The sequence below is a fragment of the Eretmochelys imbricata genome, chromosome 3 (genome assembly GCF_965152235.1).
Source record: "Eretmochelys imbricata isolate rEreImb1 chromosome 3, rEreImb1.hap1, whole genome shotgun sequence".
NCBI classification, from domain to species: Eukaryota; Metazoa; Chordata; order Testudines; family Cheloniidae; genus Eretmochelys; species Eretmochelys imbricata.
In genome coordinates this window covers 183475290-183489160 of record NC_135574.1, presented here as the reverse complement: position 1 = coordinate 183489160, position 13871 = coordinate 183475290, and the positions used below count along the sequence as shown (strand labels likewise).

Below are 13871 nucleotides of genomic sequence, written 5' to 3'. Positions count from 1 at the left end.
ATGGTCTCAAATTGCAGTGGGGGAGGTCTAGGTTGGATATTAGGAAAAACTATTTCACTAGGAGGGTGGTGAAGCACTGGAATGGGTTACCTAGAGAAGTGGTGGAATTTCCATTCTTAGAAGTTTTTAAGGCCCGGCAGGGGGTGGACTAGATGACCTCCTGAGGTCTCTTCCAACCCTAATCTTCTATGATTCTATGACTTCAGCTTTTTCCACATCATCTGTCACTAGGTTGCCTTCCCCATTCAGTAAGGGCCACACACTTACCCTGACCTCCTTCTTGTTACTAACATACCTGCAGAAACCCTTTTTGTTACCATACACATCCCTTGCTAGCTGCAACTCCAATTGTGCTTTGGCCTTCCTGATGACATCCCTGCATACTCAAGCAATATTTTTATACTCCCTAGTCATCTGTCCAAGTTTCCACTTCTTGTAAGCTTCCTTTTTGCGTTTAAGCTCACCAAAGATTTCACTGTTAAGCGAAGCTGGTCTCCTTCCATATTTGCTTTTCTTTCTGCACACTGGGATGGTTTGTTTCTGCGCCCTCAATAAGGCTTCTTTAAAATACAGCCAGCTCTCCTGGACTCCTTTCCCTCTAATGTGTTGCATAAATTGTTTGAGCTTCTTCCATTATGATCAACAGCTGATCACAAAAAAGCTGATGGAGTCTGCTCTACAGACACGGTGAAGCTCTTCACATAAACAGGTCCCATGAAAGAGGACTGAGCAGCTCAGTTGCAGTGAAGAGCAGGCCATATTTCCGAAGTGATTTTTTTTTTAAAGTTTCTTTTGTTTTTTCTCCATTATAAACAAAATCAGCTACAGCAATAACTAACAGAGAGCACCTCTGTCAGAACCATTGGCTGCTTTTTGAAGTGAGGCAAGAAGAAAACTGCACAGTCTACTTGTAGAAAGTAGAAAAAGGCAGTGTTCCAAGAGTGTAAATTGCTTCATTCTGATCTGTTGCTTCTTGTCCGGTTGACAGAGGACAGGACATACCCCAGTTGTCTCTATTAGTGACACACTCTCTTGCCACAGAAGATACCTACATCTGGACTGACACAGAAAAGTCTTTATACATGCTACTTGATAGTCTAAGATATATTTGTAATATACCTGTTAAGAGCCAAGAAAGGTTATACATTGAGATAAAGATTTCAAATTAAATACCTGCACCAATCATAGTGATTGGAGATTCGATATATATCCATTCATCAGTATATATACCAGAGTGAACAAAGATAAGTCCATCAAAATGAGCTTCCTGAACCCCACCGAGGGCATCCTCAATGGTGTCATAGTACTAAAAACAAACAAACAAAATACAAACATGAGTTTAGCAAAAAATAACGATGAGAAAGGTATACAAATATTCATATGAAGTGATTCAGGAACATACCAACATATTTTCTCTTCCTTTATATCTTGCAGGGTTACTGTAGAAGTGTTCAGCAAAGCCTGGCTTTACATGTGCTCCTTTGTACTGAAATAGAGAGAATATCTCAAGATAAACCTATAACTAAACAAGCTTGTTATATATGTATGTATATATAAACATTTTAGAAAGTAAATCAGCAAAAGGGTATAGTTGTAATAGTTTGATAGGTTCCGTAACATAATTTATATTTTGAAAATATGTTCACTATACATCTGGATTCCATGAGTTGCAATTTCCACCAAGTATGGATACAAAAATTTGCATCCCTTAGCTACATTTTAAAGTGTTAATTAGGACCAAGGAAGAAGTTGTAATGTTAATATTGATATCAACAAAATAAGCAAGCAGTAAAAGATCCAGAATTTTTAAGATGAGAAAGGACCATCATGGCCATCTTATCTGACCTCCTGCATACCACAGACCATAGAAATTTAAGTCATTCCTGAATCAAACTCATAACTTCTGATTGAGCTGGAGTATATCTTTTACAAAACATTAAATCTTGATTTAAAGACTTCAAGTGATGGAGAATCCATAGGTAAGTTGTTTCAATAGTTAATCTCCCTCTCTGTGAAAAATGTGTGCCTTATTTTAGGCCTGAATTTGTCGAGGTTCAGTTTCCAGCCACTGGATGTTATGACTTTGTTTGCTAGATTAAAGAGCCTTCTGATATCAGAAATATTTTCCCCATGCAGGTACTTGCGCATTGCGATCAAGTAACTTCTTACTAAACTTCCCTAGGATAAATGAAATACACTGAGCTTCTTTAATCCCTCAATGTACGGCACACTTTCACAGACCTCAGATTATTCTCATAACTCTTTTTCAAGCCCTTTCCGATTTTTCAACATCCTTTTTAAATTTCAGTAATGATCTGATCAGTCCTGTATACAATGGCAATATCACCTCCCCACTTATACGTGGTATTCCTAGGCTTATACATCCAAGGATTGCATAAAAATAAAGGTATAAAAAACATACATGATCCTTTCTTTTAAAAAGCGCTGATCGCATAAGGTGGAAGTCAGAAAAAGGGAGCAAAATTCTCATCTTATCAAAATTTGGCTAGACCATGGTAGCTTTTCCCACCCCCCATTTTCATTCTGTGGCCACCTGCCACATTACCAAAGTGGGGTGGAGATTTTATTTTAACAAATCTTTCAACTTCCTTGCAGCTTTGCACCTGATTTTTCTGGGCTAACCATTAGCCCCATACTTATAGCCAAACCAAGTGCCCTTATTCAACAAGCTTAGAACATGAATACTATTATAAATATTAATAAACTAACTCAATATCCTACTTTATTACTCCTTTACACACATTTTGGAAAGCGTGGTGCCCACCCATTATTATATTTTGGATTAGAATTCCCATCATTTGCCTTAAAAGATTATTTGCTGCTAAACTCCTGCCACATAAGCTGTAATGTCCTCTCTCGTTCAAGACCAAGTGTTACAGTCAATGTATTCTGAGCTTACTAAGGAAAGTGCACCAAATATTAATGAGTCAGTTCCATTATGACAACAAGACTACATAGCCAAGGGCTATGACAAAGCTCTGTAGAGTCAATGATGAACACGCTAAGAAGAACCTCAATTCACATCCAGAAACATTGAGCTGGCAAGCTCACCAGAAGCTCCAGCACATGAAGTCAAATTTCTGCAAAGAGTGGTCCAAGATAAGTCACTTGGATACAGGCACCTTTTTCAGACAGGTACAATGATTTTTTAAATCATGGTTTATTATAATATTGCACCATAAAGCTGAAAACCTTCTACATCACCATCAAAGCTTGACAGGAATATGGTGTTTTAAAAGGTGACTTGCAAATGTAAAATTCCCTCAACGTTTCAGTAACTTTGTCCATGTGTTTACTGCCCAGCATAATCAAGCTAAGAGGAGCAATACAAAAAAGGGACCCACCCCACCCCAAAATCCCACAACTTTTTTTCCCTTTCAGATTTTAAGAAAATCAACATGCAACTAGTCTCTCCCAGTCTGGCTGTTGAGGGAATCCTACACGTATTGGCTTAGTTACTGAAATCTTGTACTTCACCTATGCAAATTGTCTTTAAATTACAATATGGAATCTTTCTGGGGATGTGAAAAAACAACATTCATACCAGCTGCTGAAAGCTTTCTTTCCAGGGATTTGGGTGTTCATATTCTTCTGGATTAATCTGATAGAATTTACCAGATTCTGGATGCATCATTGGACGTGTATATTCAAATACTTCCATATACAGTCGTTTCCTAAACAAAAGTGTCAGTCAATCAGAACAGAAAATTGAGAATGTATTTAAATGGTACAAAGTTGTAAATCAGGTGTATCACAATTACAACAAACCTATTTAAAATCTTAAGGGAGGAATTTTCAAAAGCATTCATTGTTTACTCTACTCCCACTGAAGTCAATGGTAAAACACCATAGATTTCAGAGTTTGGCCAATATTGAGTATTTTCAAAGATCTCAACCCAAAGTTTTAAAACCAAAAATATTTTAATGGTGCTCATAAAATTAATGAGTAAAAGTGGCTTTAAGTTAAAACAATTCTAGTTGTTGAAGACTAAAGAGAAAAGACACTGCTGCATTTTGTAACATTCATTTGGTGCACATTTAAAGGCTCAAGTCAGCAAAGGACTTAAGTACATGCTTAATATTAAGCACATTACGTGCTTTTCTAAATAGAGAGATTTAAGGATGTGGTTACATGCTCTGCTGAATCAGAGCTGAAGTGTGTGCTAACATAAGGACAGAAAGGTTATGCTGCTCTGTCCTTTCTTCAAATTTTGCTATTCTTCTTACTGATCATCACCACACCCCAAAAACAGCTACCAAATATCCTGCATGAGTAAATGACGCGCTGCATTTGGCAGTGCAAAGGGAAAGTTACTCACCTTGTGCAGTAACATAGGTTCTTTGAGATGTGTGTCCCTGTGAGTGCTCCACTTTAGGTGCTTGTGCGCCCCTGTGCTTGTAATCGGAGATTTGTGGTAGCAGTGCCCGGTTTGGTCGCACATGTGTCATCCCCGTCTTGTGCCGCTTCAAGCAGTTATCTGGCGCTGTGCGACCAACCCGCCCTCTGTTCCTCCTCCACTGCAGAGCATTTAGTGTGCATCTCCAAAATAGCAGGGAGGATGGAGGGTAGTGGAGCACCCACAGGGACACACATCTAGAAGAACCTATGTTACTGCATAAGGTGTATGTATGCGCTGATGCCCAGGTTACAGCTCTACAGATGTCAGTAATGGAAACACTGTTTTGGGGTTGCAGGTTACATTGACAGTAACACAGTTTGATGCAGTTGGAAATCCAGTTGGAGAGCCACTGTTTAGATACGGCGTCTCCTTTTAATCGTACAGTGATTGAGACAAACAGTTTCATGACCTCGTTATGTCTATGTAAAACGCCAGGGCCCTGCGTAAATCGAGGGTATGGAGTATGGCTTCCCGCCTGTCCCTATGTGGTTTTGGGTAGAATGTTCGCAGGTGAATGGGTTGGTTGAGGTGAAATGATGAGATGACCTTAGGTAAGAACTTAAAATTACCCTTGGGCCGCATCCTATCTTTGGAGAATATTGTGTAGGATGGATCAGCCATGAGGGCCCCAAGTATTACTATCCGCCTTGTGGAAGTAATGGCGACAAGGAAGGCCACCTTCGTTGAAAGGTGAAGGAGAGAACATATAGCGAATGGCTCGAAGGGGTGTCTGGTAATTTCCCAGAGAACTAAATTGAGGTCCAATGGTAGGGTAGATGTTGTTGAGGTCCTTGAGAAAGCACTTGTGGCGGAATGCTGTGATAGTGAAGAGGTGTACCTTGATTGAACTCATTGAAAGTCCTGATTCCTTGAGTTGAAGTAATAGTCCAGAATCACAGGTAAGTGAGAAGAGATCGATATGATCTGCCTCTTTTGACACCATGAATTTGTGTAGATGTGTGTGACAGATAGTTGCTCTGTGACTATTCAGTAAAAGGTTCTGCACGTCTTTGGAGCAGGTCATTTCGGATCCTTGGAACCAGGGAGCAACCAAGCTTTGAGCCATAGTCTTTTCAGATTCGGGTGAATGGTTTGGCCTTTGTCCTGGGAAAAGAGACGAGGCAGGCGAGGAACAGTGCCAAGTTTCCACACTAACATTTGGAGCAGGTAAGGGAACTATTTTGACAGGGCTATGTGGGAGCAATTAGTATCACTGTGGACTAGTCCTGTTTGATCTTGTGGAGTACCCGTGCTAGAAGGGGGGTGGGAGGAAATGCGTATAGGAGAGGAGCATCTCATTCGATAAGAAAGGCATCTCCCAAGGACTGGAGGTCCAGTCTGGCCCTGGAGCAAAACTGTGGACATCTGGCATTGTGCGTGGTAGCAAAGAGGTCTACTGTGGGGAATCTTCATTGTTTGAATATGTTGTGCAGTATCCAGATACCCAGTTCCCACTCGTGGTCTTGAGAGAAATGCCTGCTGAATGCATCTGCTGCGGTGTTTTGATGTCTGGGGAGATATGATGCTGTGACGTGGCTATTGTAAGTGATGCACCAATTCCAGAGCCGCATGGCTTCCACACACAGGGAATGTGAGCATCCGCGGGGGCCTTGTCTGTTCATGTAAAACATGCATGCTACATTGTCTGTAAGAATTTGTATAGTTTTCTGCTTGATCATGGGTAAAAATTGGGTGCACATGTTGTGAACAGCTTGTAATTCTAGGAGATTTATGGGGGGCTTCGGTTGCGGACCAGCTGTCCCGGGTAAAATGAGAAGTCAATGTGCTCCCCAGCCTAGGAATGATGCATCCATCACATTTGTCATTGTAGGGGAATTTTGCACAAAGAGCGACCCAAGGCATACATTGTCAGGTTATGTCCACCAGAGGAGAGAGTCTTTTACTGTGCTTGGCATTGTGAGGTGTTTGTTTATGCTATGCCTTCTTGGGGAGTATTGTGTGCAGAGCCATGCCTGCAAGGTCCGCATATGGACTCTTGCATCCTGGACAATGAAAGCTGTTGCAGCCATGTGGCCTAATAATTGTAGACAAGTCCTGGCTTTTGTCTAAGGATTGTTTAGTATTGTGGAAATTAGATTTGTTAGAGTTAGGAACCATTGCCTTGGTAGAGAGGCCGTTGCCTCAGGTGAGCTGAGATAGGCTCCAGTGAATTCCAGTTCTCTTACTGGTGTGAGGGTTGATTTTTGAGTGTTTATCTGGAAACCTAATTGTGTAAAGAGAGCTACCATTTGTTGGGTGGCCTTTATTGCCGCTGCTCAATTTGGCGCTTTCAGTAGGTAATCATCCTGATAAGGAAATATGATTCCTTTCCTGCATAGGTACGCTGCAATTACTGCGAGTACCTTTGAGAAGACTTGGGAAGCAGTGGACAGTCTGAAGGGTAGGACCTTGTATTGGAAGTGATCTGGTCCTAGAGTGAATTGAAGAAACCTCTGATGTGATGGGTGAATTGTTATATGGAAGTAGACGTCCTGGAGGTTGAGGCCCCCCCTTTCTAGAGATGGAATTATGGTGGCCACTGTGACCATCTTGAAGTGCTGGTTTCTCACAAATTTGTTGAGCCATCAGAGATCGAGAATGGGTCTCCACCCTCCTGTTTTTTTTGAGAGAGTAAGTAATTTGAATAGAAACCCTTCCCTCTGTGTTTTGTTGGTACTGGTTCTACTGCTCCTAGATGGATGGAGATGGGTTACCTCTTGTCGCAGTAGGTCTTTGTGAGAGGAGTCCCTGAAGAGGGAGAGGAAGGGAGAGTGGAAGTAAATGGGATGGAGTATCCAACCTCGATTATCTCCAGTACCCATCTGTCTGTAGTGATGGATTGCCAAACTGGGTAGTATGGAGTCAGACGATCTCCGAATGGACTTTCAAGCAACGTCTCAAACTTGCTGTCTGGAGGAAGGTTGGTGAGATGTGGTAGATTGAGGTGGAGGCTGTTGTCTCTTTGTGGGCCCCTGTTTTCGGCCTTGTGGCTCGTATTGCCTGTGTGTTTGTGAATATGGCATGAGCCAGAATTTCTGTGGGTTGTAATACTTTCCTTGTCATCTCTTTGTCCTAGGAGTATAGATGACCAAGGACTTCAGTGTTGCCCTTGAGTCCTTGAGCCTGTGCAGATACTCATCTGTCTCAGCCGCAAAGAGTTTAGGCCTGTCAAATGACAGATCGTCCACAATCGATCGCACCTCGCTCAGGAAACAAAAGAGGCAACCAAGAAGCTCATCTCATAACTATTGCAGTATCTGTAGATTGCGCAGCAATATCTGCTGAGTCCAGAGCAGCATGTAATGCCATCCTGGAGATCAGTTGTCCCTCGGAGATGAGCGCTCTGAACTGTTCTTTTTTCTCCTCCAGGAGGAATTCAATAAATTTGGAGAACTTCCCATAGTTTGTGTGGTCTTATTTTGCCAGCGTTGCTTTGTAATTGCTGATCCGAAGGTGGTGTGTCGCGGAGGAGTAGGCCTTTCAGCCAAAGAGGTAGAACCTCTTCCAATCTTTGTTGTACGGGCTGTTTTGGGGGTAAGATTGTCTGTCCCTCTTGTTACCAGTGTCCACCACCACAGAATTGGGCGTGGGGTGAAAAGAGAAATTCTGTTCCCTTTGCTGGGATATAATATTTTCTGTCAGACCTCTTGCAGGAGGGAGGGATCATTGCTGGAGTCTGCCAAATGAACATAATGGGTTCCATGATTGCATTATTCATGGGCAAAGCTATTTTGGGAGATGTCGATGTATGTAAGATGTCGAGGAACTTTTGTTGTCACTCCTGGACTTCCTCCAGTATGATGTCCATGGACTCTGCGACCCTCCTGTAGAAGTCCTGAAAATGTTTAAAATCACTGGCTGCCCACATTGGGTGGTTGGGGGGGAGGGAGGAGGAGGAAACGGGACAGGACGGGACGGATGGACAGTGATGATGGTGTAATCAAGGGAAGATGAGGACAGGTGGGTTGCTGGTTCCATCTCTAAGTCAGAAGTCTCCAGTTCTCTAGGTATCTCCTCCGGAGTTTCAGATGGTCCTGTTACCGACAGTATGGGATACTGTCATGTGCTCTCCCTGGATGGGTTGGGAGGCTTGCGATGGTGTGGGGGATATGCCATCCAAGGGTTCCTCGAGAATGGAGGAGCGGAGCGATAAGGTGAGTAGGTACTGACTATGTTAGAGTGACGCTGGTGCAAAGAATGGGGGAGTCTGGTGTCGAGGAGACCAGGAGGTCCTTTTGCAGTAACTTCTGTAGTACCGAAAGGGTCACTGCTGATGTCCGCAAGGTCACTGCTGGTATGGGTGACTGCGTCAATTGTGTTGTGCCGATGGTAGGTGACGGCATAGTCATTAGTTGTTTTGATGTGCTCGGTGCTGGGTATCTAGTTCGCTCCGACGGTGCCAGGGCATGGATTTTCAGTTTCCCCTCATTGCCTATGTCAAAGCTAGCTCTCTTGGAATCTTTAGCTCTTGTGGTACCATGGTACTGGAGGGTACAGGAACCTTGACTGCAGAGACTGCCGGTGCAGTCGGTACCGACGGTGTCTCTGTTTGGGGACTGCCATTTCTTGGTTGGTTCCCAAGCCAGTGAGGACAGAGCACACTTTTTAGCCACCTTTTTAGGTCTGTAGTGTGAGCCACAGAGGAAGAAGAGCCTCCTGTTGGTGTCCTGTCCAGGAGGGGGTCCGAACTTCTGGATCAGATGCTGGACAGAGAGACTTCTCCATCAGGAGCAGTTTGAGCAGCAAGTCTCTGGCCTTCCTGATCCAGGCATTTTAACTTCTGGCAGCGCAAGCACTTTTGGGGTGCTTGCCTAAGACGCGAACGCTCTGCGAGTGCCCATCTGACACAGGTATTGAGAGCCTGCAGGTTAGGCAGCTTTTGAAACCCAGTGAACTGGGCATGCCCCTGAAGGGAATGTTCCCCCTCCTTATCAGGGGTCCTACACTAACTGTTAACGGAAACCTGAACTTCTAAATAAAGGAAGAGAAACACGTTCTTTTTTGGAAGAAAAACAGGGAGAGAACTAAACGGGGAAAGAAAGTTAATTATCTATAAAACTAGGAGTAAAGGAGAAGGGCTATGCTAGGAAGACTAAGCTCTGAGGCTGTCAGGGTTCCCTCCCCACTCTGAACTCTGGGGTACAGATGTGGGGACCCACATGAAAGACCCCCTAAGCTTATTTTTACCAGCTTAGGTTAAAAACTTCTGCAAGGCACAAATCCTTTCCTTGTCCTTGGATGGTATTGCTGCCACCACGAAGTGATTTAGACAAAAATTCAGGAAAAGGGCCGCTTGGAGTCCCTTGTTCCCCAAAATATTCCCCCAAGCCCTTTCACTCCTTTTCTAGGGGAGGCTTGAGAATAATGTGAGTACCGACGAGACCCTTTGTCCCTAGGACACTGAAAATCAAACAAGTTCTTAAAGGAAGAACTTTATTTCAAGAAAAAAGTAAAAGAATCACACCTGCAAAATCAGGATGGAAGGTAACTTTACAGGGTAATAAAAAGATTTAAATAGAGGATTCCCCTCTAGGCTCAACTTCAAAGCTACAAAAAACAGGAATAAAACTCCCTCTTAGCATAGGGAAAATTCACAAGCTAAAATAGAAGATAATCTAATGCATTTCCTTGCCTTTACTTACAATTTCTGTAATTTTAGATGTATCATTTCAGGTATGTTTTCAGGAGATGTTTTACCTGCTTAGTCTCTCTCTCTCCATCCAGAGAGGGAACAACAAAGAGAGCACAAACAAAACCTCTTTCCCCACCTGCCCCCCCAAATTTGAAAGTATCTTCTTTTCCTATTGGTCCTTTTGGTCAGGTGCCAACCAGGTTATTTGAGCTTCTTAACCCCTTACAGGTAAAGTGATTCTGTACCTCTGGCCAGGAGGGATTTTATGTTACTGCATACGTAAAGGTTGTTATCCTTCCCTTTATATTTATGACAGAGGTGCTACTAAATGCTCTGACTCAAGCCAAAGGCAGCAAAGAAGGAACTGGGGGAGGGTGGTGTTGGTCACACAGTGCCAGATAACCGCCTGAAGTGGCGTGAGATGGGGACAGTGCACGTGCAACCCAACCGGGCACTGGTACCACAAGTCTCAGATTACAAGCCCAGAGACGCACAAGCACCTAAAGTGGAGCACCCACAGGGACATCATTTGAAGAATTAAAATTGCATCTGTCAAGGCTGATTCCCCACTCTGGCACTTTGAGTGCAGAAGGTGGGGGCTCACAAGGATTTTAAAAACAAATACTGGCCACTCCAGGCTTGCATTAAACTCCCAAAGTTACCACTTCTCTCTGATCTTGGATGGGTAGATGCTGCTACCACCCAAGTGCAAAATACCCCTTCAGAACCCAGGAAGGTGCACTTGGGAATTCCTTCCTGTGGGGTACCCTCAAGCCCCTTCACCCCGCCTCCGGGGAAGAGTGGAGAAAGAAAACAAAGGAAATCTACTGTTGCCACCAGCTAATTAACCAACGTGTGCACAAACCTCTTAGGACACAAAATCCAATCCTGTTCTTAAAAAAAGATAAATTTTATTAAAAACAAAAAGAAAGGAAATACACTTGAAAACTCAGGCTATTGCTAGATTTTAAAACCCACTTACAAAAACTAAGCATCAAGAATAACCTTCTTGAGGTCCAGCTTAAAGGTTACAAGCAAAACAAAAGCATTTGGGGTTAGCACAGAGGAGTCTACAAGCCAGAAAGAAATAAACAGAGATAAACCTAATCGCGTCTTCCTAGACATTTCCTGATCTACTTACATATCTGGGGTTTCTAATGAGTAGTTTCTAGGTATAATTTGATGATTTTTCATACCTGCCCCAAGCTGTTACAGCACAGCTGCAGTCCTCTCTTTGCTTCTCCCGAGAACAACAATAGACAGACAAAGGAGAAGTTTTTTCCCATTTTTAAAAAGTTCTAGCCTTTCCATTGGCTCTTTTGGTCAGGTGCCCACTCCCTTTCTTTTACCTATGCAGGGAGACTTTTTAACCTTTTACAGGTAAGCAAGTAAAGAACCACTACTAAGAGGGATTTTATAGGTAACTGGCTGGCTCGGTGTCCATAAAAGGGAGTTTACCCCCGCCCCCACTTTCATTTATCACAGCATCAATCAATATATTAAAATAAAATAGTTTTAAAAAACTTGTGCACAATTGGATGGATCTGTGACTGGTCCTAAAATGTGGAGACTTTCACATAGTCATATCCTTTCGATAGTATAAGATGGAGCCTTGTTTTACAGGTATACTGTCACATTTCCATTTGAAAATGTATCTGCTGCTGTTACAAGTAACCCTGAAATTATTTGAACAGAAAGATATTCAAGTTCAATTTTTTTCTAATCTGGCATATTGGTTCTCAATTAAATAAGATTTTTTCAGGATCTCAATAACCCTAAAAAGAGAAAAAGTCCACATACCCAACACCAATGAATTCTTTTTAAAAATCCAAACAAATAAAAATCCTAGTGCACTTGTAGGCAAGATCTTCCTTAACACTTATAGGAAGAGTTTGCTATCTTGGACCAAGGTATACAATTCCCACACAAACTTTGGATGGGGGGTGGGGGGGAAGGTACTAAAAGAATAGGTAATTGAACTTTCAGATAACATTATTAAACAGGTATAATTCTAGGGGGAAAAGTTTTACTGTTTTTAACTGTATGTAACTGATATGCTTATGCATATCTGCTTGTAACAGATAAAGCTTACATAAAAGTAAGCATATTAAAACACAAGCATTTGTTTTAATTTAAGCTAATTATAATGCCTAACCAGCATTTTAATTTTTCTATTGTACTAGGCATTTTGTGCAGCACATACAATATATCTCAAAATAATGAGGAATAGCTTTTCACTTACCACAAAATTGGATCATTAGCCAACTCACTGAAGCGTTTACACACACAAGCTGCTCTACAAAGATCTTGCTCCAGCAAGTAGGAAAAGATCTTTAGAACCACTTCATCTGGCAGTTTCTCCTGAAGATATTGTTCTGCAGGTGCTGCTATTAAAATATTAATGTACATCAGATTATTGATGCATTTAACCTACCCAGTTTCTGATTTAAAGCAATCCTTGACTTTCCCTACTATTCTAATGATTAGAGTGTTTTTTACACGACTAGTACTACAAATTGAAGGAGAAAAGCTATTAAACCTCACACAATACTAAACATTACACCCTCTGCAGCCTGAATCTGGCAGTATATTTAAACAGTAAATTTCATTGACTACATGCAATCTACATGCAGAGGAAAGCATGAACATTCAGCATAATATGGAGGCATTGCATGTGACTCAATAGTTAAGATTAATTTAGACCGGGGTTCTCAAACTGGGGGTCGTGACCTCTCCGGGGGTCACAAGGTTATTACATGGGGGGTCATGAGCTGTCAGCCTCCACCCCCAAATTCCGCTTTGCCTCCAGCATTTATAATAGTGTTAAATATAAAAAAAGTGTTTTTAATTTATAAGGGGAGGGTCACACTCATAGGTTTGCTATGTGAAAGGGGTCACCAATACAAAAGTTTGAGAAACACTAATTTAGACTTCCTTCAAATCCTACTTTTAAACTTCTCCCCTCAACCTTTTGATCAGAGCACACAATTTATTTGCGTATTATTATACTTAAGTTATTATACATGCCTTTACATAGAAAAATTCAATAAAAGTCTTAAATGCTGTTTTAAATTTATTCTCTATCATTAATTTTTGGTGCATATCTCAGTATAGAAAGGAATCAAGAACTCCAAACCCTGGAGACAAAATACTATCAATCACCCAAGCACAGGACAGTTTTCTCAGAAGGGTCAATTGCCAGAAAACGCCATTAATAAAATGTCCTTGTTCTTCCACATTGACACTAGAAAAGGTATGTGAAGGGTGCTGGGGAGGTGGGAGATTGCTATCCAGCAATGACCCCAATGTGCTCTGCCCCCTATTCCCTTCAATGTCCTTGCTCCGATCTCTATTTTAATGTGGGGGAAATGTAATTAAGAATTAAAGTTGATCATTTCAAAATGTTACCTTTAAAAAACATACCAGGGATTAAGCTAGGACATCAAGGTGGAAAAACGGGGACTATGGCTAGTACTGTACTCCACCACTCATACTTTGCATTTTCTTTCTCCATACATTTTAGAATGGAAAAATTTTCCATTAGTGCATTTTCCTTGACAGACACTCTTCACAGCAGGGATATTCCCCATCTCTTTAGTCACTGAAGTCAGACCAGTACTTTGGCTCAGATTGTGTTCAAGACTGCTCCTCAGGAAGAACTGTACAGACCAGCAGCTTCCAGAGCTTAAATAAATAAACCTATACACAAGTTAAATAATATTATTCAACTCAAATCATTTGCTGCAGAGCCTCTACAACAAATTTAAGAATTGAGAAATTTAGGAAGGTTCTTAGAGGAACACACGTCCCTTTCAAAT

At 41.8% G+C, this 13871-nt stretch overlaps 1 protein-coding gene across 4 annotated transcripts in view; it reads right to left on the bottom strand.

Annotated features, from left to right (window-relative positions):
* Positions 1 to 13871, bottom strand: part of FBXO11 (F-box protein 11) — a 209404-nt gene that overhangs the window by 89616 nt on the left and 105917 nt on the right. For 3 of the 4 annotated variants that reach the window (XM_077813921.1, XM_077813920.1, XM_077813918.1), the window contains exons 4-7: positions 12296 to 12440; positions 3566 to 3695; positions 1403 to 1486; positions 1174 to 1306 (exon numbers count right to left, since the gene is read on the bottom strand). In XM_077813921.1, the coding sequence (XP_077670047.1) occupies positions 1174 to 1306; positions 1403 to 1486; positions 3566 to 3695; positions 12296 to 12440 (492 nt within the window). The remainder of the gene's footprint in view (positions 1 to 1173; positions 1307 to 1402; positions 1487 to 3565; positions 3696 to 12295; positions 12441 to 13871) is intronic. The other variant, XM_077813919.1, reaches the window with a different exon arrangement.